The sequence below is a fragment of the Xylocopa sonorina genome, chromosome 5, assembly GCF_050948175.1.
Source record: "Xylocopa sonorina isolate GNS202 chromosome 5, iyXylSono1_principal, whole genome shotgun sequence".
Taxonomy (NCBI): Eukaryota; Metazoa; Arthropoda; class Insecta; order Hymenoptera; family Apidae; genus Xylocopa; species Xylocopa sonorina.
Window position 1 is genome coordinate 11,374,254 of NC_135197.1, and position 27,885 is coordinate 11,402,138.

Sequence of the window (27,885 nt, forward strand, 5' to 3'; positions counted from 1 at the left end):
GAAGCTGGCTCGTTTGTTTGCCGCTGTCGTTAGTCGTTGCCAGACGAACCCGAAAGGATGTAGCGATGAGTAGAACACACAGTTTTCAAGAAGATCGTGGAAAAAACCTTGGAGGATCTTCGAAGGCACAACGAGTCTCATTATAGTTATGAAAATTCTTGAAAGAAGCTTTAAAAGAGCAAGGCGAACGGAGAGAAGTGTGTCATCGAATGTAATGAAGAAGTTGGCCGGCCAAATGACAGAGGAACAGTGGAAGAATTTTAAAAAAACGAGGATTTCCAATCTCAGGGTCCCGAAGGAACACGGGACGATTATTCGCGAAGGCAACGGATTGAAGTGCGTAAACGCCGGCTGTTCTTTTCACGGGAACAGCAACCGGGAGCGTAGGAATGCGCTCGAGGACGAATCACAAAGTTGCATGACGCGGGCAAATGAATCAGAGGAGAGAACACAGCCGGACGCGGGAGCGTGTGCACCCTTCTTGTTCTCTGATTTTATTTCCGTTTGCGAATATCGTATAATTAATTCGTGCTCACCGTGTCCTCGTCTCTGCGTGTTGTACACGTGGTAGTGTAACGAAATTCAGACTACACGGCGAACGGTATCGTGCATCGGAATTGAACGAGCGGCGCTTGGAAATGCACTTAACGAGAACCAGAAAGGGACAGAGAAAAAATTGCGAACCGATCCTATAAATTTCATTTTTCTAAATCCACGAGAGCCGAGAAACAGAGAGATTCGTTCGCGTGCGTGTATCCATTCCGCGGCGCAATGAGCATCGAAGGAAAGCTAAAGAACACGTTATCGATCGTCTTGATCGATCGTGTAACGCTCTCTATCGCACGAATCCCGATCTGGCCGCGATCAGACCGCGATAGTTAATTGGATCGATTAATTGCTGGAATTACGCAGCGACACGACGTCGATTAAATTTGCAATGCAAAGCGGATAACCACCGATGGTGGTACGCGGCGATTCTTAATTAATCGGACGCGATTGTGTCGTTACGCCGAGAGCGAGGAAAACGTTCGTCCCGAGTTCAATTGATACATCATCGTTATGTCACGATAAATGTTTCGACGAGTATAACGATCGCATTGTTGTCAGGCTGCGAAAAGACAATGTTCTTCGGCTCGAAATTTCTTGCCGCGAGAGAAAGATTGATCGACGCCAGACGGAAGCTGTATCGCTTCCCAATACCGCGGCCGATCAGAAGAAAATATTGTTCCGCGCTGTTAATTCGTTTACCCGTCGATCTAGGATAAAACACGTGAAAAACCAGCTACGTAACCCGGCTGACGATCGAACGAAGGTTTCTCCTCGTTCCTGAACCGACGGAGAATTAATCGGCGCTTAAGAAAAGCTCTCGTTGGGGCGAAAGTATCGTGAGAAGCAATTAACAAATGAGACGGACGGCCACTTCTCACCGGGACGGGATGGGAAGTCGGCCATGGACCACCGATGGCTCACCAAGGACAAACCGGTGAAACGTTCCGTGAACGAGAGCGGCTGCCGCGAGAGAAGAGATGAAAAATCCGACGACGCGGCCGAAACAATGATCGACGAATCGATTCCGACATCCATCTGCTTCCGTAACCCGGCTCGACGATCGTTAATTAATTTAAGCGGTTGATAGCGGCCCGGTCAGCGGGCGCGCGGCGCTCCGCCACCCTCTCCGTCGCCCCCTCTTTTTCCACCTTTCGTTCCGCGCGGCCACAATCATAATTTTCGGTTTTAATCGATCTACGAGGCGCGGGCGCAATAATATTTTCGGTGCGGTAGAGACGCGGTGCGTGCGGCCCTGTGTGACTCGTGTAATTGGCTCCCAACTGGACTTCAAAGGGTGCCGCTCTCCTTCATCCGCGCCGACACGGGCGCGAGAGAGCGAGGGTGATCGCGTCGACTCGCTCGGTAGGCTGCCGCTGGCTGTTGGACGAGGACCTATCCATCGGGAAACCGCGGGGTTGCGAGCGAGACGGGGACCCAAGACGAAGAGGGGGCTACGTGAAAATTACACGCGCCATGCGCGAGACACGAGTGCGCGGAGGATGGAAAGTATCGTTTGGTTTAATAGTGGGGGATGATCCTGTGGGTAGGGAGAAAGGAACGGGTTGGAGATAATACGCATGCGCTCGATCCATTGGTGGAACGAGGATGGGCGTACGTGGTCGAAGGGTTGGCGAGATAGAGACGATACACGGCTGTCTCGTTGGACTCGAGACGAAGATGGCGAGCCGGGGTGAAATACCGAGAGGGAGGAAGACGGCCGAAGGTGAGAGACGAACAGGACGGACGAAATCGCTCGGCGATGTTCCGATATTGGGTAGATAGTGTTCGATACGGAAGACCCTTGTCTCGTTTGGTTAATCGTCAGACGCATGCGTGTAAATACACCTGTACCAGCTCGAAAGCGGCCACTTTTGTGCTCGCCCGCGTTCTCCGCGTGTCCCTTCGATTCGGGTCTAACGATTGATAATTTGTGCTGTTTCAAACCGAGAGCACGCGGTAGGGATGATCTTTGTCCAGATAATTCCCGTTTAATCACATTTCTCTTTCTCTTTCACTCGATCAGCTTGCGGTTAAAGGCCGAGGAGGAGCAGGGGGTTGATTTGATGAAAAATTATGCGTCTATTATTTTCCCTCGACTAATTGCTTCGAGAGGGGAATTTGTAGCCAACCTACCTGGATGGCTTACTCTAACGAACTTGTATAAAACCTGGAGTTTCACCTGAATCTGTTTGATTCATCAGAAATATCAAGTTCACCCTCTCTCTCTTCCTCTCTCTACTTTGAACGCTTCGGTATCGGAGCTAATCCCATCGCTGAGAAACGCGGCTGACTTTGGCAGTCGGTAACGAGGGAACCCCCAGGACTCTCCTGTGAATCCCGGGCAAAGGGCCTAACACCCGAGGACACGGGTCGTTTAGGCGGCTCCTTTCTTCGATCATTAGTCCGGGGCCGCAGTCAGTCGAGGTCTCGTAAGTCCGCGAGTGGCGTCCTCTTTTTCTCCCCTGTCTCTCTTCCTCGCCTCCTCCTCCTCCTCCTCTTCTTCCTTTTTTACCCCTTTGCCCTCCCGTCTCGCCCTTTTCCGCGTCCACGTTGACCTTTGACTTCTTGCTCTTTCGTCACTCCTGCTTACCCGTTGCGAACTCCGATCCCCTCTTTTTTTCACCAATTAAATATCTTATCGACAATAGAAACGAGTATGTATCTTCGGTTTTACCATCGTTATCGTTCATTTTCGTTTTAATACCTTTACTCCGGCAGTTGTAATATTCACACGTCGTACGCTCACCGGGTACCATTTAGCGAACAGGAAGTTCAAAGACGTGACGCCGTCTGTCGGCGGCGGCGACGCGCGCCACGCAGCGTCGCGGAATCGCCGTTCGACAGCCTACACGGTAGCGCAGCACCCTCTTCTTTCGAAACAACGGTATTTGTATAATCAGCTTCCTTTCGGTAGCTCGGTTAATTAACGTCTATCGACCCGTCCCCTCTTTCTCGACACTTTCGTCTAGAACGGTGTGTGCTGCTTTGCATGACCTCGACGATTTCTGAATGGAGCCTTCGAATTTCACGGAACCACCGTTGCTTCGAGTCATTCATCCTTTTAGAGCCCACTTCTTTACGCTTTTAAAATCCCATCCTCTGTAATTCCTTCCTTCGCTCGTGGAGTTTCCATTTTCTCGTTTCATTCAAGATGAACTTATATACGCGGTGTATATACGTATTTTTTTCTGTTTTAACGAAGAAATGTTGCGTACCACGTTTTATTCGCCGTTTAGACGAGCGGAACGATCCGCGTAGCTGGGAACGTCGGTTCCCTCCGTACGACGTTCTGCGGAAATCGTCGAGACAGGAATTCTGGTAGCTCCGCAAGGCTCTGTAATGGACCTCTTCCGCGAAACGCCACGTTCAGGCGCCATCGTCGCTGGCCAGGTACGGCCCTGCGAACACCGATGGCTTGGGAGTGTCCGAGCAGAATGGCGACATCGCCAAAAAAGTTTTCCTATTAAACGGGGACGAGTCTTTTTTTGCCCGGGAATAATACTTCCTCGACGCATTTTCGAGACGCGCGTGTAGGGGAAATACACCCTCTACCTGCACCCTTTCCCGTTAGATTTCCAGTCAAGAATTAATTTATTCGCGGGGGGAAAAGAAGTGGAGTTTGATGCGATCTTTATACGTCACGGATTGATCTACGTTCCCGAGGCATTTTACGCGTCGCGAAATTGATTGCTTTTTGCGGTTATCAGAAGTTAAAGGCTCGCGAACGTTTCGCCATCAGGGCTCGTTCTCCAAAGTCGTTAGCAGATTCTTTCGGTTTTTGCCAGCCGAATATCGCACCCTTGTCGGCTGTGACACACTTCGTGACAGATTGTTGCACCTCGTTCGTCAGCCTTTTGTTCCACCGGCGGAGCATTTAAACCTCTTTTTTCCTCGGTGCGGTTAACCGACGATCGAATAAGATCCGACTCGAAGAAACGAAACTAAAACGAGCTCGTTCGAAGTTAAAGGAGAAATGACTCCAGGAAGAGGTTCAGAGGATTCTAGAAACATGAATCAGAGGCAGAAGCATAGCCGGAGCTATTTAGACTGAACCTGGAACGACCAGTAGTTATGAAGAACATCACGAAGGATGTAATCTTTGATGGAGAGGACCGAGAATCTCTATTAAACATGAAAACACCATCTGCCATCTGTCTGGCAGCGCGCGTTTCTGCATATTTCGCGAAATTGAGTTGTTCGCGTGGTCAAAAGGTAGCGCGTCATCAAGTATTAAATGGAATGATCGTCGAACAGACTTTCGAAAGATCGTACGGGCTTCTTTCTTATGCCTCTTACCGTCTTTACCCCCTCGCGTTAGGGAAACGAACGACGTCATGGACGACGTGATTCCGATGGATCCGAACGCGTTCTCGTCGGATTTTTGCTTCCCTTGCAGCGTGACCCCACGATTTCGAGATTCCCTTTTAACGTTAATTAAAAGAATCTCCGTTTTTACGACAGGTCGGCGGAACGCCGGGTCGAGGAACACCGCGCTGGCTATTGTGTTTATCTCCGTTCTGAAAGCTTTTTATTTGATTGCTGGCGTCCACCTATAATGCATATCCCTAGACGTGTTCTTACTTTTATTACCGGGCCGTGGCGGCATCGCTTTGATTTAATTAGCTGTCGAAGCTGTTACTTCGCCCGTTACCGAGAGGGACGCCACGGCGTTTCGATCGCGAGTCAACGATCGCTCCTCCTCGAGACCTACGCAGTTTTTCGTCGGCTTAATTACTAACTCGTAAATCGAAGGGAAAAAATTGCGAATCTTAGTTTCGACGGGAAGATCGCTGCCCGTTGCCCCCGCGCCTACCGAAACGACGCACCAGAGACCGAGACCACCATTTTGAATTTCGATCGGAAGCACGGTACGGTAGCCGAGTTGGAAATTTATCGAGAAACCGAAATCGTTCCACCACCCTATTCGGACTAGCTAGACCGATATTTATGCGCGTGTAAATTCGAAGCTGCTTAAAACGGCCCAGCGGACGGGTTCCTTTCCTGAAGCTACCAAAGGAAAACATCTCCGTTCCCCGGGGCGTCGTTAACTTCTCCACCCGTGATCAACGACAATGTATATTCGTTTAATTGCCAGAATAAATCAAGCGGTAGGACGCGTTCGACGCGGGAGAACTTCTGGATCGGTGGTCCAATTTCGCGAGAACAAGTGGCCTGGACGCGGCGATTCGGACGCGATTCGTCTTGGTATCATCCCCTTCCTCTGGCTTTCTCGCGATCGAACACCACCGGCTCATGAAGCTGTAAATCTTATCGAGTTAATTGCAGACCGGCTAAGAGAGTCGTTCGCGAGGCATTCCGCGACGACTTAAAATGCAAATCAACCCTCGTTTGCCGGCAGCCAGCGTTCGCGCCCCACTGCCTTCGCGATAATAGGTTTCGATGATGAAAATTCAATCGTACATCTCGATCGTCTCCTACGGAGGTATCCCTGCGGTCCACCCTTAGCCTACGAGTTGCTCGATCGCCGTTACAATTCGATGCCGGCGACCGAATTCAAGGGGATCGACGCCTTCGAGGGCGTGGACGATGCTACTTTTTTTGCGCGATCGTCCTCGATCTCGGCCCAAGGACAGGATGACCGAACGCGAACGGGGGAAAACGAGGAAAAGAAGTTGAAGAGAGAAAGAGGGTATGATGATTAATCAATTAGCTATCTCAGGACCTTTACTTTAAGGTCGCTGGTGAGTGAGTTTGAAAAATCGACGAACCAAAGGAACCGCCGATGACGCGGCTGAATCCCGTTCGTGGATTTTTTCCTCGAATACTCGAGTTACGCCTCGAACTGTGCCCGGTTCGATCTCGAAATTTTTCTTCAAGGCCGTTCAGCGTTACAGCCATCGTTCCGGGGCTATCGACGAACTGAATCCCAGCCAGAGGAAGCCTCGAAAATTCCGCCTCGTAACTGGAACCTCTCTTTTTCCCGGTGGCTACCTTGCAAACGCGCAACATTTCGCTCTTTTTGCGCCGCGCGAATAGAACCGTCGCGTCGCTCGGTTTCCTTCGTATTTAATTAATCCTCCGGGTGGCAAAGAAACGTCGTTCACGGTTGAAATCCGGCAAGTTTGTATTTCTTTCGTTGCTCGCGTTGGTGGCGCGTTTCTTGTCCCCGTTGCAACCGAGTAACGTCTCAGAAAAGGGGGAAGTTCATCCCTTGCGTCATGTTCTTCGATACTTGGCCAACAAAATCGTGGATCTTCCAGGTGGTCTCCTTCCCCTGGTTCTCCATCGTTCGTTAATGCCACTCCACCATTAGGAGGCAATTATTCCCGATCGGTCCCGGTATTTTCCTCGGTGTCGATCGTATCGCCCGAACAAGCCACAGAGAGGGAGAGAGAGAGAGAGAGAGAGAGCCCTCGCGGTGTCTAGAATATCACCGTTCGAGAATCGCATAGAAAATCTCAATCATCCCTGGCTGGGTTTCTTTTGTACCTTTGGCGCCTGCTAAAGGCGGCACCCGATTGGCCGTGGGGCGTTCAAAGAACGCCGCCGTGACTCGCAAAGCGGCCGTCTTTTGTTTGTGAAACAATGGGTGCATGCTGCTCGGCCTCACTTAGCGTGCCAGCCAAATGACAATCACCACCGATGGTTAATCTATTAGGAAAATTAGCGGGTTGCACGACCGGCCCAGCCGAAGGTGCGAGCTCTCCTCGAGCATCATCGATGAGCCACGTCTTCTACCTCTACCTATATCGTCGGCCACGCAGATTTCTCGCAGATACCAGATCTCGTGACCGCTTAACGAAACCGAGTAATTGCCCTCAGAACCGGACAGCTTCTTCTTCCCCTTCTTGTTCTCTTTCTCTTCGGCTTCTTCTGCCTCCTGCCGACCATGGTGACGAGATCCCAGAGATTTCGGTTAATCCCCCGGCTAAATTGACTAATTACGCGTCCTTGGATTTCATTTTGGAGCCCTTTTCCTCCTCCCTTTTTCCTTCGTCCATTTTTACGTGGATAATTAGTAAGGATGCGATTTTCGAAACTCTTTTCCACGGGGTCGAGAGATGTTGTAATTTTTAGATGAAAGGGTAAAAAGGAAGAGGGTAAGCGTGTACGGATTCCAGTGGATCGGTTTCGGGACGATAGCTCCGGGAAAAAGATTTCTTCCGTGGTGGCCTAATTGCGAGTTGGAGAGATAATTATTCGATTATTCACACTCGCTTCGTCGAAAATAAAAAGAACGACGCGGGACCTACGAAAAAAAGCTGGGATTTATGGGCCATTACGATTCGTTCTAGTAGTAGGGTCGAAAGGGTGAAATAGCCGTAGGGATGATTTCTCCATCTGTCGAGGTCCTCGAGAAAACGTTCTCGAGGCGACTGTCGGCTATCCAAAGTTCCAATGCGCGTGCAATGGGGACACGGAATTTACAGTTCTTAGCATAGTTAGCGTTACAATCTGCTTCCAGGCTCGGTTGGTAACGTCACTACTTTCGTGTCACTTCCAACGTTATCGATTCAGCACAGAATAAGAATGCAACGCTAGATTGTGTGAAATCAAAACGCAAAAGGACAGGAAACATTTACTTTAGAGCACCCAAAGTTCGAGTAACGAGGGTAGATTGAGCGATATCTTTATTTTATATCTCGTCTGTGTTTGCTTGACAAAAATTTACAGAAACCTACTTACTTTACTGATAGACGAACAGGAATCCATAGCGTGGTGTTACCTACAGTCGATTCAAGACTTCTCTACTAAAAAACACCGTTCTAAATTGTGCAATTATAATTGCATATCTAATAAAAGTGATTCTTCTCCTAACCGTTGATCATATCAACTTCGATAGAGCCTGGAGACAATTCTGGACACAAGTCGAATAGTCCACCATTCATCCCTGTGCGGTGGGGATCAGAATACACCCACAGTATCCCCTGCTTGTCGTAAGAGGCGACTAATAGGGGGAGGATAGGATTAACGAAGATGTAGGGACGAAATCTATTGACATTAAAAAATCCAGCAGAATGCTAAATCGTAGTGTCCACCATTTTCCTAGTAGTCAGAACGGGTCGTTGCTTCCTCCAGTTGATTCGATCTCGATTTGTCGCAGCGTTGAAGGCGAAAGGGGTAGGAAAGGCAGGAGCGAGAATCGTTTTGCTCTCAGGCGAGCTTCTGCGCGAGTCGCGCGGATGCGTGCGAGCGGGATTTCTCATAAAATCAAATAATTCGGCTGAAAGCGGGCTCGAGCCGAGCCCGATATAACCGCGGGTAGCGGCAATAAAAGGGCGAAGCCACGCACCGCGGTCGCTCCTCGTTCAACGACCGTATCGAAAGGAAAACGAAACGTTAACGTAAACTGAAAAACAATCGAGTGAGCGGCGGCTGTCACTCCGGCGACGAGGCTGGCATCCGCAGACCGAGTCATCTGTTTCCTACGCGGGTCTGTCGTTTATTTTTCCAAAATGGCTGCTAAAACACCGGCACCCGTCTAACGCGGGCCCTCGCGAGAGTAATTTGAGACCTATTTATAGGCGGCCACCTAACCCAGACCTATTGGCGAACGATTTTTTACCAAGTAGCCCGCGATCGAGGTGCCTCTGCCAACGGGAGTGGCCGATTGATACCTCTGACCCCGTTCTCTCGACACGTACGACGGTCTCGATTTAATTTTAATGTCAAGCGTGGCCATCGACGAAGAATCTGCGATCAGCAGCGAAGCGAAAATTACCCCGCGTTCGATCGTTTCAATCGCTCCTCGATGCGCGCAATTTCCAAGGAAACGTATCCAATAATCTTCTTTGCCCCGAAAATCGTCACTTAATTCGAACGAAATTACGAACGAAGTGGTCGCTTTCGAGGTTGCTGCGTCAGGCGGCAGGGGTGGCGTCGGGGTGGCAGAGGGAAAAGTCGGGCGAAAGAATTTTCTGAACTCGTAGCCGCCGCGTAGCTGCATGAAACGCTGTTGATTGGCCGGTCGTGCGCCAATTTTCCTCGACGTCGCTTCGCCACGAAAAATCGGCAAATTGCTTCTTTGAAATGCCGGAAAAGCCGGAGGGAACGGTTTCCTCCGTAGTCGCTACAGCGAACTCCTTCGCCCGTCGACCGGGGCAAGCATCGTTGCACGCCCGATGATCCGTGGGCTCTTTGACCGATTCTCTATCTCTTTCCTTAGATCTGCTCTCTTTCGTTACCCGTAATTCTGACCCTTAAACCTATTAATCCTTTCGATTCTATTCCACGACAGTTTTACCAACGGTTCGCCACCCTTGCCACATTCGCAAATACGAAAACTTATCAAAATATGTCGTTGCACACAGAGTTAGCGAAGAAAGTCAGACACGTACGAGCAGTATTCCAGCTAGCCGATTAAAGCGAACAGAGGTCAGGCTGATTTTTATTCAGGCACGCGGCATGCTCATAAGGCGGGCGGGAATTGCCGGTTCGAAGTTTGAGATTTTCTGCCGCCACTTCTCTCGTCTCTCCAGCCCGCGGTCTCTCGCTTTTCCTTTTTTCATCTCCCTTACACACCGTCCTCCCGGGTTCTGACACGCGTTTCAATCGGGATGGTTGCCAAGGAAACCCAGGAACAGGAGTGTCACACGGACTATCGAAGACGTTAAAGGGGACTGCGATTCCTTTTAGGCGAGAACGCTGGCTACGCGATCGCATCTTCTTCCAGCGATTCTTCGTCTGTTCTTCGAATCATTTTTCGGTATCGCCGGCATCTTTTTCCGACGATCGACGAATCGATTCTCGTCGGTGTTTTGCATTTCGAACTGTTCCTCGCATAGGATATTCGACCGGGAAAGGATTCGCGGGGCGAGATTGCAGCCAGGGTCGATTATACTTTTAAATTTCCAGTTCGTGGCTATTGTAAGAGGCGGCTTGCTCGTCCCCGGTGAAAAAAGCGGCAATTTTTTTTTTTTTTTTGCTCCCGCCCTGAAATGGCCCGTGTGAAATTGATAATGGCTACCATCTGGCCAAATAAATTCTCCTCGTGTTGCGATTTTCCACGAGGAACTCTTTGAAAACGGTCGCTACCCGAACTACGTGACCAAGGAAACTGCCGTTCGTTATTTCCCATCTTCGTTGACGAATTAAACTCAATTAACTCTTGGAACTCTTGGTAATAGTTCCACTATGAGATATCACCTATTTAAACAACATTCCGTAACGAACCGCCCACTTGTTCTCGGCCACTTTGGCCCCTTTATGGCGAGGAAAAATAGAGACGAACGAACAATCCGAGGAAACCGCCGTGCTCCTTCGAGCCCGCGAGAACAAGAGAAAAAACAACATTGTTACGGGTCTAAACTCTATTCAAACAATTTCCGTTAAACGGCTCTAATTACTCTCGATCTCGGAGCGCTAACGAACCAGTCACGATGGTATTTTTAAAACGGTTTGCGTCTTTCCGAATTAACCTCGCCGTGGAGAGAGGCTCGTCTGCTCTTCGTTCGCGAAAACGTCGGGACGAATCCGTGGGGAGGTGCGCCGGCTCGAAAGGGGTTGAAAGGGGTGAAGGAGAGAACGGGGCGCACGGTCGGACAGCCGGAAGACCGTTCGGCGCTATTAACAGCTAATGAAAATTAGCTTTCGTCGGTTGATTGAGCGTCAAATCGTCCCTTTCTTGTTTCGATGGAGAGAAGTCCACCGGCGGTGTCGTTGGACCGACGTACTCCCGTTCCGAATCCCAGTGCCCTCCTCGTTCCACCTTTTTTCCTCGCCGCCTCGCCCTCTTTCGCCGATCGCTCGTCAAGGAAATTCCGGAGACAAGTGGTTCAGCACTTTGTCTCTCGCGGAACCGGCTGAAGAATCGGTATCGGCCCCCGTCGTCGAGTCTGCGGATCTACGAATCGTACGACGGCGTTTACGTGCTAAATGGCAACTTGTTTTTCGCACTCCTCACACTATTTTCGAGCGTCAGAACTTCAGTATTTCGACGATCGTTTCGAATTCGCGGTAGGACTCGACGTAAGAATACACGTGCTTCGTAGGAAGAATATTTGTTTTTCTTGCCCGGAATGTTGCGAATTATTCCGAGCTCCCGTGCCATTCCCAATAATACGTTTCTTCCTTTAGACGCGTATCGCACCGACGCCGAAGTACCTTGCGCTTTTCTCTCGGAAATCCCAGCGATTCTATCGGGTCTTCGAATAAATTGTTGTTAAGGGCTAAATCTAGCCGCAATCCGATCCAAATGTCAAAGACAATGCAGGCGTCGTCGGATCGACGGCTGTTTCGAAGAAGAATATTGCGAAATATTCACGTCGATCCGCTTCCTGGGTAAACGGGGAAGGGAACAGCAAAAATAGGTCATCCGATTTGGATCGTCCCGGCGGCTGATTATTCGCCTCGACACAATGGGCCGCGTTAATTTCTTAATGGAAACCGCAAGTAATCCCGGGCTAGTTTCGGGCCGCTAGTTACGATCGCGTGTCAGCACAAGGCTTCGTTTAACGCGAGAGCATTATGGCTTTCGAATGTTTAGAAGACGATATAAACGTAGCAGTAATGGACTGCAGAAACGACTATAAAATCCATCTTCCGAACCGATCCCGGCCCCGTTCCTGCGAGTCAACTTTGTCATTGATGGGTCTCGCGGCGAACGATTTAATTGCCAACGAAATTCCGCTTTCTGTTCTTTCCTCGACGTTTTACGACGGACGCCCGTCTACTCTTCGCTGGTCATTACTCTTGATTCTCACCCGAGACGCGGAAAATTCACCTGAACCGTGCTCTCGCGATTTTAGTAATTTTTCTCGAGAACTTTTTGCACGTGACGGATGGTGCTCGTTCGAGTTAATCGACAGAAGTAGATTTCACGATGTTTTCCTCGTTAAACGGAGCAACCCCGTGATAATAACACGCCGGCGAGAGTGGGTGAAATTAAGCGAAGAACAACTCTGTCGAGGGCTGTCGAGGACAGCGGTGTTCTTTTGAACTCCCATCCCTTTTTATGCAGATCTGGCGAAGGAGGCGCAAAGGCCCTTTCGTGGAGGATAATGTAACTCCTTTGTTTATAACAGATGAGTGTCAGATCTAGCCTTTTTTTCCCTACGACTCCGCCGGTTAAGTCCGCTCGTCTCCGCGTCTGAATAAACATATCTGATGTCTGTCGGGCCCACCCAGACGGAGCTATTAAAACTCTTATGGGAAAGTCCCTTCCATCTGTGGACCGATGGTACGTCAATTTTTCGCGAGCCTCGCTTAATCGACACTCGTCCCAGTAGCTCGGTTTTGCGCGAGTATCGCTTCTTACGAGAAAGCTTTAGAAAATGTGGGAGAGGGAGAGAGAGCGAGAGATAATTTACGTTTTGATAGAAGATGATAATAAACTTGAACTTGTTCGAAATGAAGAAAAGAAAACGGAGCTTTCGAAAGTTCCAAGATCTACGTGTCTCCAATGTTTCTTTGTTTTTCCAACGATTAAACAGTTAGCCCGTGAGTTGTCGCGTAAAAGGAGAGAGAAAAAAAAAAGAAAAGAATAAAACGACGACGTTTTAAGGTTACTCTCGGGAACGCCACGCACACGCACAGAGAGGGTCGCAAGCACAGCGGTCTAGAAAAAAGGAGCTACTCCTTTGGAAGATGTCTCGGGTCAAGCACGTCGAGTTTTTACGATCCTGCGTAGCCGTGACGTGTAGACGTTCGAGCGAGTGGCTCTTGAACGAGGGGGTATTGCGGGCAAGAAGAAACACTTGTTCTCTTTTTTTTTCGACGAACCACGTATATTTCGGATAGATCCGTGCGATCGCATAGGTATACGCACGCAGGAACAATCGAGCGTTACAGTACTGTAATTACAATTAATTAATCGGTATCGGTCGACTGTTAGCGCGCATCGTGCTTCGTGGAAGTGCTCTCGTTGAATCGTTGGAGCGTTCCGCGTAACGGTCTGCGCGCGTTTCAAAACGTGTTTCCTTAAGGGAGAGACAATTTTCGGCAGATATCGATTATGCTCCACGCGTGGCGGCCACGTCGAGTGCCGATGATCAACTACCATTACGTGCGGCCTCGGAATAAATAAATACTCCACCCATCGACATATCGTTCCGTTCAGATCGCATTTTATACAGTTATTTACACGCTAATTTACACGAGATCGAGATCCTCTTCCTAGATTGCGGTATATTCATAATAAACGCATACAGTGGATTGCTCGGACGCTACATCGACGGATTAATCGATACCGTGCTCTTTAATCGTTACTTCAAACTAACTGTGTACGTGTCCTATGTACGTGTACTGGTGTGTGATTGCAATTACGGCTTATAATCGGTGTCCGTTCGAAGGTGAACGTGTCGCGAAAATTTTGTCTAGTTTAATTTACAATCGAATCGAAGATATTTTTAATATCCAAAGGTAACTTCATCCCCGACGACGGTTTAAATTACATAGAACGACAGAGAATAGACTAGTTTAACGATAACTATATAATATAATAACGTAAATCTATACAAAGGCAATGACAGGTGCACAAATCAGTAACCAATCCGCAAACATATCCCAAGTTATCTCTCAACAAGTTCCACCCCCTCCATCGAGTCAAATAGAACTAAGAATTAGAAGAAAGTAAAATCGAAACAGACTAGTTTACTCGATCGAAAATAAAAAGATTCCCTTAAAAATTTGATGGTGAAACAAGAACGCGATAAATCTACCCTCTAGACGAGGGACCATCGATCGACATTTCACCCCGACCGATAGTACCATTTACCAGACTTTGATTTTCGATCCCCCGCTGTAATTCGGCGGAAATTTTCGCTTTACTTCTCGTCGTTCAATTTGGCCAGCTGGCTCGGATCGAGGTCGGGCGCGATCGTGTTTTGCACCTGAATATGAGCGGTGTGAAGGGGCGGGCACAGCAGGGGATGATAGGGTAGACAGTAGTACGGGAAACCGCCGAGCGCTTTGTTCGCCGGATGAATCTGCGGGGCGGACATTTGCCCGGGAAGTTGCCCGGAACCACGAAGTGGCAATCCCCTCAGATGCTCGTCCGGATGCACGAGGACGCGTACCGCCACGCGCCTCGCGTTCCCCGAATTAACCAGCGCCCCCAGCTCCTGCTGCTGTCGTCTCTTGGTTTTGTATCTGCAGCAGATCGGAAGTAACCCGGTTAATCGACGTTTCCAACGTCAATAGTCAATCTATGGTACAGAGAGGAAGAGGAAAGGGGGAGGATGTGGAGAAAAAGAGACGAATTAGAGAAATAATGTGGACGGTTCGTCGTCGCGTACCGTCTGTTTTGAAACCAAATCTTGACCTGCGTCTCCGTCAGCTTCAACCCTCGCGCGAGATCCGCTCGTTCCGGGCCCGACAAGTATTTCTGCGCGGCGAATCTTCTCTCCAGCTCGTAAACCTGCGCGTGAGAGAACGCCGCTCTGCTCCGTTTCTTCCTGCTCTGAAGATTCTGCCCGTGGCTCTGCGCCTCGAACATGTCCTCCTCTCCGTCCTCTGGAAAATCCACGCGAGCGTTCACCAAACGGTATTCGTAGCTCTAATTACTACGCTTACTGGAGAGGCAAACTCAGGATTATGGAGAGAGAGAAGTCGACGGGGGATGGCGAGGCCTGACGGAATTGAAACGCGCAAACAAACCGCGCGTAGATCGGGAATGGATGATCTACCGCGATCATAAATCAAACGTTTCGAGCGGAACAGGCGGCGGGGTACGTCGGAGGGACAAGCGGAGTAACCATCCACGGACAGCAGCCATAGAAGCGGCGAACGATCGGAGAGAGTTCCGCCCGCTTTTGATGTCTCGTTCAAACATTAACACGTGCACTCGCTACTCCGACATGTTTACGCTGCTGTTCCACGGTAATTCTCCTCTAAGTTTAACCGGTTGCAGTGGAGTGCAATCGCGTCTGCCCGCCCGTAAGAATATTCAACTACCTCGCCGTCGCCCTCGCGTCGCCCTCGCGTCGCCCTCGCGTTGTTCCTCGAGTCTGCAGAGAATCGCTTTTAGCTGGAAATCTGGGCTGCTGTTTCGCTGCCTCTGTTTTACGCGCCGTCGTCGAATGGACAGGTCGCGAGACGGTAAAAATGAACCATCGCGACCGGTATCGAACTCGAGGAGGTCGATTCCGATCGAACGAGACTGAAAAGTTGGAAAGTAACGACGTAGAAATGGAAATGGCGGAGCAACGTCCTCTCCCAAACGTTCTTCGAAGAGCGAAGAACCAACCACCCTCTGCAGACAACAACCGAGTAACATAAAATGATCGGTGTATACGATACGACTAAAAATAGTGGTACGAAAATCTGCAAGTAAAATCGAAAAGTAACAAGGTGGAAATAGAAATGGCGGAGCAACGTCCTCCCGAACGTTCGTTCTCCAAGCAGCGAAGAACCACCCTCGGCCCTCGTCGTCCGGGTTATCGTCGAGCTCGCGGAGGAACAAAGCTCGCGAGACGAAGGGTGGGGAGCAAAAGCACCCGTGGATCGGAGAGAAAAACACCGGAGCCGTGTGACATCATAATTATTTCGTACGGCGGCATGGTCGCCCGTCCTGCGTCAATGTTTATCGGCAGTGGCCGGCCCCGATGGGGGGACTCGAAGCATTTAGAGAGATCTATATTTGATCACTTTCGACGTCAACTCCATGCCATCTCGTCCGGCTAATGCGTCCCTCCTCGTGACGCTCGTCAAACATCTCCTACGCGTCCTACATCGGGAGTGTTCGAGAGCGGAGCAAGTGCCGTTCGCTCTCACTCCGATTACATATCGGGAGATGACCCTTCGTCCGCACCTTCCCCGAAGCATCGTTTTCAAATGAATTTATATGGATGGACCGATCGACGCTGACCAAACAGGGAAACATTATCCCTTTCCCGGCCGGAGTGCCACGGATCTGTTATTTAATTTCTCTTTTTCAGTTCCCGTCAGCTTTTAGTTCGGGACGATGATAAATGGTTCCGGTGCCTAGTTTATTATGGATATTGGTTCCCGTCGAATCGCGAGATTTCTCGTTCGAACGGAGTTCTGGTAAATAAGGAACTGCCTCGAATATCCTGTCCTAAGTGATTCGAAAGCGACGACGGCGGGGGGATTCGTAATTTGGTGAGTGAGCCTTGAAACGGTGCCAGCTCGTGCCTGCTCCTCTTCACCCTCGAGAGTGGTGAAAAACCGGGGAATCGTCGCGAACGAAACAGCTCCCAGGTATAAACGTGTACGAACGGAGTCGTCGTTTAATTACGCGTCCCTTGTTATCCGGCGAGCTGTAATTATCAAGATTGCTCGCGACTCAAAACGAGCCTGAAATTTACGTAAACCTTCGGCATCGAACGCCTGGTCGTTCCCGTTGCCGTCGTGCTACTCGACGACGAGTTTCGAGGCGATATCAACGGTGCGAGAAAAAAGTGATTTCTTTGGAATCGATCCGCGGCGTAACCTTGATCTAAATTTGTTTTTTGCGGTGATCCACGGACCGTCGAGGATCCAAGACAGAGCAACAGTGTGGCCAGGGATATCGAACAAGTGCAAGAACCAGAGTGGCCGGACCACTTGTGACGTCTGCCGCGGTCGAGCACCCACTTATGCTACTAAAATTACATTCGATCACGTTATCTGCGCTCGGGTTAACTTAAAAAACCCTTGAAAAGCTCGCCTGTTACAAGGATACCCGGGGGCCTAAATGATCTCTTAAGCCAGCATCCTCGTGGCAGACACACGATCACCCAGAAGGGAAGCGGCCTCGCGGCCTAAGTGGAGCCCAACTCCACTACCGCTCCTCGTTCATTCAGCTCTGTCTCTCTGCTTATCGGCATCGATAGACCCAGCTGATCGCGGCCCTCGTAATTCTCCGTCCAGTTACCCTTTTGTTGGACCTCGAGAACGAATTCGATTCGACAAATTTCGATCTCGATGTCCGTTTCAAAGACACGCTACCAGAGAGAGAAAGAGACATCGGATAGTCCACTGGTAAATTATGCCATTCATGAGTATTTCTGTTCGCGATATTACTCATTCCGTCTATCAGAGTCGGTCTAGAACCAGACAATTCCGTTCGAACGCGAGATCGTCTATCGTTACTCACCCAAGTATTTATTCTTGCTCATGTCCAACGCCTCGTCCTGTTGCCTCTGCGAGGATTCCCTCGAGTCCTTTACCGTCTGATAAGCGCCCATGTTCCCCAGATTCTCGAGGTGCTTGAACGTACCCTGGGCCAAGTGCGGAATAGTTCCAAAGTTGGAGATGTTCGCGTGGACCAGGTTCCTCGTCAGGATGTCCAGCTCGCGAGCCACGCTCAGATCCGGCGAAGGTAACCTCGAGAATCTGGCCATCTGATTGTGATCCTCCAGCTGACTCTCTCTGTGATCGTTCTCTGGACAGTCGTACTCCGCTCGTAATTGGTGAGGCTTCTTCGCGAACGATGGTGCACCTTGCACTTCCTTCGACTCTGGAGATCGTCGCTCCGTGTAAGAGGTTCTTCTGCTGAGTATGTCTGCTATGCTGAACGGGGTTAACTGGGACGGTTTCGGCGACGCTTCGCTTCGTTTGTCGTCCTCTACGATATCTGACATCTCTCCTCTCTTTGGATCAGAAATTCGATTCGATCGAGACGGTTCAGTTCGAAGGTTTTCACAAGAAAAACCGACTCTCTCTCTCTCTCAGTCTCTGGCACACTTTACAAACCCAACAACGTTAGTACTTCCATCGTCTCAACGTCCATTGTCCCACACCCTTCACTTTCATAGAAAACAACGCTTCTCGAACATCGTGCACACTCGGAACCCAATCCGATACCAACCAGTCGCGTTTAATCCACGTTGGTCTTCGCTTCTCTCAGTCGTGTCCGACTTTTTTCCCGCAGAAAATCGTTCATCAATATTTCGTTACCCTAGTCCACGTTCGATGGTGGCCACGAGTCGACTGGCCGGCGCGTACTCCTACGCCGGAGGACGAATCGCGAGGGAGAGCGGGAACGCGCTTATTAATTGTCACTCGCGAGCACTCGAGAGGGCCGCGTGCACCCTTCCGCGGCGAGCGTGCTTCGGTCAAGTGTGCTTGTCGCTTGCGGAGACTTATTTTTCGAATTAGTCCGCGGCCACTTCGCCGCCGGATTCCTTCTTCCCTTCCACCCGCGGCCCGCCATCTTCCCCTTCTATGCCAGCCACCCCCACCAGCCGAAACATCCCTCCACTCGCGTCGATCGCGACTTTAGGACCATTCTGCCTCCTCCGTCGACTCTCTCCTGGCTCAGGACACGGGTCCCAGCCGCCTCTCCGGCGATCCTTCAACGTCTGACTGGCTCCAATGAAACGAGCCTCGAAACGGTTCTTACGGGTGAAGGGTAGCTTGATCTTTCGAGGGTGGGATTTAACTACGTTCTCGATCGATTCGAACGTCGTCGGTTCGATTTCGAGGACGAAATTTTGGAGTGTTTCTTCGGTTACGGAATGTTCACTCTTCGACAGGGTGTTGCATCCCCCTTTTGAGTCTCTTAAATCTTGTAACAACCCCTTTCATGGTGCTTGAAACTCAGTTTAGTAGAACGATCGATGACTACGCAGACTTTTCTGGCAAAGATCGCTCGATCAAGATTCAGAATTATCATCTTTAACTATTCTTGTACTCCATATCCATTTCTCACCCCCTCGCATCGTTCAGATATTTCTACGAGCATGGTTTGCGATTGAAAAATCGAAACGATCATCCACTCTTGACGCTCTTCGGGGTTCCTATCGATCGTCGTAGTCGAATTTAGTTGACGAACCCTCGCTTTTTCATCTCGTCACCCCTTTCGTTGCAATGTAAGGGAGAATTAGCGGCTCGTCGATCCGAGCGATCTCGTGGCCGAGAAAAATTCGAGTTTCGCGGGTCGTCGCGTAGGTGGAGCTTCGAACGAGATCCAGGTTGGACGCGGGACGCCCGACGACGCTTCCGTCACGACGCAAGCCTCGCCCTACGACCAATCGACGGCTCCGCCGGCGACGTCGGCTTCCAGACGGAGCCAATCCACGGTACCTAGAAAGCTCTCAGCTCTCGAGGTGACGAGCGATCAGCGTCCGGAGTGGGATCCTCCGCCGCGTTTTTTTTCACGGTCGCGGCGACGGGGGTGGCGAAGGGTTGCCATCGAGTGAGACTCTTTCAGGTATCGCGGCTCGTTCCGCGAAAGTAACGCTACTTTATGCGAGTATTCGCTTCTCGTTCGTTCCCAGAACGACCGTGTTCGGTTTGGATTTTAGAATCGTCACGATGTGACTTTCGCGTGGGAGAAATATCGTTAACGATTTGTAACGACCTGCAATTTAATAGAAGCGTAGGTTTCGATGTGTAGATCTGAAACTGGGTGCCGCTTGAATTGCTTTTTCCTTTTTAATAGAAATCTTAGATCTGGGATCGGAGAGAGTATTTTTAGGCAGAAGTCTCTCGTTTCTCGTGGTCTGCGGTCTACTTCGCGAAATCGGTAATTCACGGATGAGAGGTCCAGGCGATTCGTCGCGAATCGTGTCTATCGCCACGAGAAGGTTCCTTCGACCGTGATCGCGAGGACGTTTAGATAGAGACGGTACGGTTCTACGTACTTCCCGTCTCGCGTATCGAGTCGAGAGGAGCCGAGCGGTGCATGTATAGGGTGTGCTTTACATAACAATCGCCGCTAAAGACTTGCAGCATTGTCCGCCACGTGCTGTCAGCCGAGTTCCTATGCCGGTTTAATTAAGTGTGAACCACAGGAGCACGGATCACGCCTCACTTGATCCGATGATGGCCTCGCGCGTTCCAGATATCGACGAGGAAATAATTTCGCGTTCCTTCCGTGATATTTCTTGGTATTCGCTCTGCTGTTCCCTTCTTTTTCCACTGTCTTTTTTCGAAATTCTCGCAAAAATCCTGCGAAATAAATTGCACAAACACGAACAGATTTAACAATTTTCAGTTTTCAAAAATCCACGGTAAATCCACGATATTTCGCGTTTAATTAGAATTGACACTCTCGCGACAAGTTTTCGCCACGATGTAGATTGATCTGTAGGGATCGGCAATTAGCCAGCGGTGAGTAATCGAACCGGAAAAACGGCGTCCGCCATTTCCCTATTAGCCATTCCAACCCCGCGAAGGTAGAGAGAGAGTCCTTGGAAAAAAGACGGGAAATGTGCCGTCTTGGAAGGCGGACGTTGAAGACGGCACCGCGATCATCTCTCGTTCCTGGTCGCGGCTCTCTTTTTCTCGATTCGATCTAATCAATAATAAATTATAGGGGGATGTCGGTAGATCTCTCTCCCCTAGAGCCTAAGCCCTGACCCTCCCGCTCAATTGGTCGCAATTCTTAAAGACCTTAATTGGCGCGGAAAATTATACCTTATTTCAGTTACCCTCTGAACGAGACCAGCCACCCCCTCCTGTCCACCCTCTCCCTCTACTTTTGCGCCGCGATTCGGTTCCTTACGAGCTCCACTCGGATATTTCTTTCTTCGAGCCTCCTCCTAGTCGATCGGGGAGGTATCCGGGATCCTCGAAACGTTCGGCCACTCTCGATCTACAGGTCGTAACGATAACCGCTCCGACGTCGTTCCTCTTCCCGCGAGACGAGCTCGTTTTATAAATAGCCGGGCGAAATTTTTTCCTCGATACCGCTCGGCTGACGTTTCAATCGTTAATTAAGCGGCGGACAAGAAAAGCGAGTGGCCGCGAGGCTCGATCCGTGAATCGCCGATGCGCGAAATTAGATTGGACGTCCGAGAGTGTTGGATCGGAAGCTTCGCAGAAGAGCGGAGAGGGAGACAGAGAGAGAGAGAGAGAGAAAGAGGCGAATACGCGGTGGCGAAGGGTGGAATATATAGAAGCTTGTTTCCTCGAAGATCAGACAGGAAACTGGTGGACGTGGCGTTTAACTCGTTTTCGACGACACGAAATGTAACGAGGATCGAGCCGGCCGAAAGAGAGAAGGAGGCAGAGCGAGCAGTGCGTGCGCTCTATGGGCGGGCATAAGAATATAAAAACAAGAAGACCGGATGACTGCTAACTGTTTGTTAGTCTTGGGTTTTAAAGTCCGCACGTCTGTCAGTCCAGAGATGTAATATTAGTGCTTTAGTATACGCTGCCGCCACTGCTCTCGCTCATTTACTTCTTCCTCTCCTTTCATCCTTTCTGCGTTTACCTTTCGGCCCTGCCTTTTCTCGCAACCCCCTCGCGTCCCGCTTCCCTACGAGTCGCGGGAATTGCTCAATGAATCTTTTCCGTCGAGATCTTGCTCGTAATATCGATTCGCCTTTCCTCTTGCGAATATCTCTTATTTTCTCGCGCAACCAGAGAGAAGAGGCATCGTTAACCGTTTAAGGGATGATCGGAAACTGGTTTCGGTTTCGATCGGTTTATCCGCTCGCGATTGTGGATGTTATTTTCGCCGGAAGCTTACTAATATTTGGTTAGCTGAACTCTGGAGTCTTAGAGATCAGACCGTGTTATATTGCTTGTTAGTCGAGTTGATTGCTGTGTACCCCGACGAGATGACAGCAGGAATTCCTGTTCTTTTAATGGTTCCGGTAGTTTGTGGATTGGCTGGTTTATCGGTACTATTTTCGGCCGTTTGTAGCTCGCCGATTCTAGCATTAATGAGCGTTTCAAAGGCGAACGACAGCGGCACTATTTCTGATGTTGCAAAGTTTACGCGTCGCGATACGATTGCCCATTAAAAAATGGACCACGATCGTTCGTATCGATTGTTTAAATTTCACGAGAGCGTAGGAGGAATTGTTTTAAGTGCAAATTAACGGATGGACGTATAAAAGCGAAGACATAAAAATTAGAGGAGGGTAGAATTTCGCGCGAGATATAGTTTCATTTTTGTATCGGCGATAAGTAAAATTCAACCCCGTCGAGTCAGTAAAGCATAGAGTGCGCTAACGAGTGAACGAGGTGGTGAAATTTCACGCTACTTTTCTACGGTCGATAAAGGAGATGTTTTCGAGTATTTCTACCGTAACTTCAATCGGCTGTATAGACTCCTACGTGGTACAGAATACCATTTTATCATCCGTCGATGCGACAGGATCGATCCTGCCAAATTGGCACGATAAATTATGCAAAAGAAGAAAATACAAAAGTGATACTTGTACAATCTAACACTCCAATATATCACTGCGATAAAGAGCAAACCGAGGAGCAAAGTGGAAAAATGTGCGGAGAATTAACTCTGCCATTCGGTCTACCAGCATCATCACTATAATTAGCTATCAATGACGTCACGTTACGCATCATTAACATGCATTCATATTTCGATACGTCATGCTCCGACTTGGTATCGGAACAGCCTTTAACGTTCACACGTTTGCGCGGTGAATTTTATTAAACGTTATCAGTGCAACCTCTGCAACCGATTGGATAAAATATTCCACTAATTGCTCGTCGAATAAAGATCCGCGGGGACGCGTGATTAATGACTCCCGGTGAAACACGGATCGTCTCTAAATAAAACGATCCACGGAACGCGTAGTTCCATGCATATGCAACCCTGCCTCTATTTGCAGAGCGTCAACCTTCCGTGTTCCCTCTCGCGATGCTTCTTATTCGCTCGCAGGCAAATAGGATCGGGTTTCATCGTTTAATGTCCCGTGATTGATTATGCGAACACACACGATCCTTCTAATGGGGCTTTCAGAATTCGGGCTGTAAACGCGGAAGCGACTGCATTCGCTTGCATCATCCCGTGTCACGAATTAATTTATCACGATCGTAAATCTACCGAAAAATCATGGAACTTGCCCGCGATATTATCGTATCGCGTATCGTTTCCTATCGTTGCTTAAAGAACGGCCTGCCTCCCCAAAAACCGCGACCATCAATTGCCACATAATTGACTCGCTTGCTCGACGAAGTTGAAACTCGAGGACTCTTATCGCGGTGTTTCCTCATCCGCTAAACTGAACTATTAACACGCGGTCGAGGACGATGTCGTTTCTGGAACACGTCCAGGGAAACGAGGCCAGATCCCTGTGGACAAGTGCAACGGGGACAGGTGCGTGCAGGTGCAGTTTGGGGCGGAGCGCGTACCCCAGCGCGCAGAGGGTGGCGCGTATCGTTGCGGAAGGTGAGACCACCGGTATGGGAAACGCGGCGCCATCCACCACCCCGTGGATATCGGGAGCGACATTTTTATCAGCTTGTTCCCATGCTCCTTTACGGCGGCGGTAGCACCATGAACAACGATTACGCCGACGTTGAATCGTCTATGTGAAGGCACTTGACTGCCAGATGACCCGTCGTGCTCGCGCGATAACCTAAAAGGCACCCATGGCTTCGCTCAAGCTGTCAGAACTCACCTATTTATAAATGCCATTTCGCCATATTTTTGTTTTATCGACCTGGACCAGGCGTAACGTCGCTTCTCGCGGTGGAACGCGGTGATCGCGCAAATAGAAGCTCGTTTCGCGCGATATCTCGCTAAGAGTCGATAGCGTTCGCTAGTTTCTACGAATTTTCTGGTCGTTCTTTCAAAGGATGTCAAGGAGGCAGGGAGGAGCCACCGATCGAAAGTGTCGGCGAGAGGAAAGAAATGACTCGAGCGTTTAATCGTCCCTTTAAGAAGCATAATACTTTTATTTATTGTCTCCTTGTTCGTTTCTGTAAACAGTCGTGAACACCAGTACAAAAGTACAGTAGTAGTCGCAATCGAGATCTCGTAATTTCATCCGAGAACAGGTCCGCGTGCCATTTATAGGTCGTATCGCGAATTATCGAAATACATACGCCATCCTAGCGGTAAACACGGCGGTCGAATAAAAAAAGCGTATTATCGGGAGAAAAAAATAGAATCACGAGAAACAGGAAGTCTGCGGAATACGGCGTAACTGATGTTTCCGCAAAAACCACTTGAAGCAATTTCCGTTCGGGCCTCTTGAGCGGCGCGTTACTATTTCGAAGAGAGAAAGAGAGAGGGTACCTTACCTAACTAAAAGTGAACGAAGAGAAAGAAAAAAATAATGAAACACAGCTGCCGATAGGCCTTACCATCTAACTTACGCGTATCTCTATCTTAAAGCTATCGCAATCGCGGTGATTAAAAGGTGCACCCCGAACGATTACTCTTTGGCTACCTGTTTGGTAACGTTTGTCGCACGATTCGTCGTTTTTATTTCTTTTTATTCTCTGCAATTTCTCAATCATTTTCCTTCTTTTCTCGAAGTCTCAGCGGTTAATAACGTAGACCATAAAAGCGCGAAACCACTCGTTACAAAAATAATACCCGAACGTTTGAACTTTCTTACGATTTTAAACAAATCTCTAATACTTGCAGCTGAAAGCTACCTAGTCTTTAATCGCCGCTCCCTCCTCCGACCTAAAATTCTTGGCAAACTCCTTGGAGCGCAGTCTCGACTCCTCCCAAATCTCTTTTTCCAACTGTAAACTACGTTTTCCCAGAGGAACACCTCGAGCGTTGAAACTTTTGAAAGCCTTCTTCGGAAACGAGCACAGCTTACACCGAAAATAACGAAATAGATTGCAAAATTCCGTATGCCTACCACAATCGTTGGAGATTCTGGTCCATAGGCACCTGTTCGATATAGTTAACGTACTGCATCTGGTAATTGGCCGGTGCCAAGTAGTTGGAGAAGCCGTAGTCGCTGCTGGAGACGTCCATCACTGGTCTCCCGTCGCTGACCATGGGTTTCGTGTCCGTCGTAATGGCTTTCAGATCCGGAAATGGCGCGACCTCGTTGCCGCTCACGTTCCCCTTCATCTGCCTGTGACAATCGTGGACACCCGCACGGGGATCCGTCGCCAAATTGTTTCTGAAGTCCGCGGTAGCCAGCGCGTGCTGTCTGGCTTGCATCTCCCCGTTCAAACTGGATTTCCCGCTCGGATCGGAGCTCATGTCCGGTTTGTACTCGGGGCTGATGCTCGTGTCCATTCTCATGTCGTTCGCGGACCTGAATTCGGGGCTCAGTCGAATCTCGTTCATTCTGAAGTCCGGCTGCATCGAGACGTTCAACTCTGGCCTGATGTTGGGCCAGTAGGGCGGATTGTAGCTGTCCTGGATGTTCGGTTTGCCATCTTTTATTAACACCGGCACGTGGATCTTTTTCAGCGACTGGTTCTTCATGTTTTGCGCCTGCAGCTTCTCCGCGTCCTCTATTCTGGCGCGTTTGTTCTTGTATCGTCGGTTCTGGAACCAAATTTTCACCTGGGTGCTGGTCAGCTTGAGGGTCTGCGCGAGCAACTCTCGTTCCGGGGCGCTCAGGTATCGTTGCTGTTTGAATCGTTGTTCCAGCTCGTACACTTGATTCTGTAAACAGTGGGGACGATTTTTAGCCTACGGGACGAATGGTGTCGCGATGCAAAGACTGCAATTTTCGCGGTGAATGAAACGCGTCACTGTGTACTCGAAGACTCACCTGAGAGAACAGAACCCTCGGCTTCCGTTTCGTTCGCTTGCCAGACTGACTCTTCCGCAGCTCCGTTTTACTGGAAGTAACCACGTTACCTGTAACACGATCCCTCGCATTGTATCATCACCATCGAAATCACCGGACAAGTCGATGAAATTAGTGCTCGCCTCGATCGATGAACACACGGAAAGCTTACGTACCGTCTTCTGTAACCGGGGATTGCTGATACGGAGGAGTGATCTGGTTCATCTGATGAACGTGGCCCAGGTCGGGATAATGGGAGTAAGCGGGCATCGGTTGCTCCTTGAACTTGTCCACGTCCCAATTGTTGTCCGCCACGATGTTGTAACCGTAATAATCCTGGGGCACGTGTTGCTGCTGGAACTGGTGCTGGTGGTGAACGGACGCGTAGCAATCCATGATCCCGAGCTGCTGATCCTCGCTGAGAATGTCGCGGACACTGAACGGGGTTCCGGAGACGGAGGAAGACAACATCCTAATGCATTCTCGGAGATTTCACGCGAATCTCCCAACCAATTCGATCTTCCTCGAACCTCGCGAACGGACAACACGCAGAAACGCGGCACGATCACCTCTCGAGTACACTCGATTCGAGTATCCGACGATTTCACTGAAAACACCTTCTTTCGATGGCGCACTGAAAACTTGTCGCGATCTTCTCGAAGACAGAACTCGAGGTCCAGCTATCGAATACGCAAGAAACGCTGTACGGCACCCCAGGGTCCTCAAGGAACAATCATCTTCCGGCTACTTCAGCTTCGAACTTCTGAACCGTCGATCGTAAAATCGAATGCCACTTGAACGAACACCAGCTCCGATAATGATCCGAGCCGAGTACGCTAGCTTCTCCAAAAGTTGAAGGGTTAATCCCGCTCGAAACAGCCAGTAGAAGCACCCAAAAGTGTCAAAAGTGGACGCGAGATCGTTGCAGAGGGGGTGTGCTGCTGCTTCGCGAAACTATAACGATCGTGATCGTCTGGTTCGCGATGGTGGACACTCGCGAGGCAGCTCGAACGCGCTCGCGGAACGTCTCCTTGGGGGATGATGGTCACGGTTGGACGGTCTGAGCGCAATGTGACTTGGTCTGACAGAGGGAGTCAAGTGTTGGTCTCTGCTCCGTGGTCCACACAGCTACAAGTGGCGTCGGTGTGCGTGCGTGCGTGATTTTCACGAGCACACTCGCGCCGCGTCTGCGGTGCCTGTCGAGCGCCACAAGCACGAGTTCCTCTACGGGGGTGGTCGAGCCCTCTGATTGGAGATTTTAATTTGTCTCCACGGCTCGAGGGCAATTTGGAGGGTGGTTGCGCGCTCCTCAGACGGGAGAGACCGTCGAGCTTTCTTGGAGGGGTTTGTTTGCACGATTAGGCGGGAGTGGGAGTTTTCGGGGTAGGGTTAGGGTGAAACACTGTCGCTACTATTCATTAGGATTCTCATAGAAAGCTGACTAATTGCTTTATTTCTGTATTAATCTGTTTCTCTCAGAGTTCGTGTACAGAAGTACTAGGTGCTCCAGATTTTTTCTACTCCTTCCACGAGGAGAAGCTTCGGACGGTTAGTTGGTTCTTTTTTACATCTTTTTTACGAGCGATTCTCAAATCCCTTTCAGCAGTCGAATATCTGTGATTTTCCGGTCGAAGTTTCGGAGCACGAATCAGTGTCTTTACACTACGCGATCGCAACGTTCAATTAGGAATTGTAAAATTTATTTAGTATGACAAATCGTTGGGGCATTCCGTTACAAGCTACTCGAAATTAAAGAAATTGGCCGGTTTTTGCGTCCGTTCGCCGAATATTCGAGCGGAGGACCAATCGAGCGGGCGATCGAACAAAAAAATTACCCACCCGTCCCGGCGTCGCATGATAATTATGAGGATCGGAAGTGCGGGGCCGATTAAGGAGATGGCAAATCCGTTTTTGCCGCGGGACAGCCATGACGCGGTGACTAACGTTGGGGCGGAGGAGAAGACGCAAAGGCACGCCTATGCTCCAACTGGTGAACCAATCCAGACATACCGTGGTTAACGCT

General features: G+C 49.8%; 3 protein-coding genes across 3 annotated transcripts in view; 1 reads left to right on the forward strand and 2 right to left on the reverse strand.

Annotated features, from left to right (window-relative positions):
• The window catches only part of LOC143423394 (facilitated trehalose transporter Tret1), a 138,151-nt gene extending 132,585 nt beyond the window's left edge, over nucleotides 1-5,566 (forward strand). Inside the window, exon 7 of the transcript XR_013101826.1 lies at nucleotides 5,557-5,566. The gene's annotated coding sequence lies outside the window, so the exon portion shown is untranslated. The remainder of the gene's footprint in view (nucleotides 1-5,556) is intronic.
• Nucleotides 5,567-14,249: 8,683 nt separating this feature from the next.
• LOC143423680 (uncharacterized) lies at nucleotides 14,250-18,107 on the reverse strand. The gene is made up of 3 exons (XM_076895180.1): nucleotides 17,546-18,107; nucleotides 14,745-14,961; nucleotides 14,250-14,598 (listed from the first exon to the last, which is right to left on the reverse strand). The coding sequence occupies exons 1-3, from the start codon at nucleotides 18,030-18,032 to the stop codon at nucleotides 14,274-14,276; spliced, it is 1,029 nt and encodes a 342-aa protein (XP_076751295.1). The 5' UTR covers nucleotides 18,033-18,107; the 3' UTR covers nucleotides 14,250-14,273.
• A 6,860-nt stretch (nucleotides 18,108-24,967) lies between these two features.
• Nucleotides 24,968-26,333, reverse strand: LOC143423788 (homeobox protein Nkx-2.5). The gene is made up of 3 exons (XM_076895348.1): nucleotides 26,039-26,333; nucleotides 25,845-25,933; nucleotides 24,968-25,735 (listed from the first exon to the last, which is right to left on the reverse strand). Exons 1-3 carry the CDS (start codon nucleotides 26,331-26,333, stop codon nucleotides 24,968-24,970), a joined length of 1,152 nt encoding a protein of 383 aa, XP_076751463.1.
• Nucleotides 26,334-27,885: the final 1,552 nt, after the last annotated feature.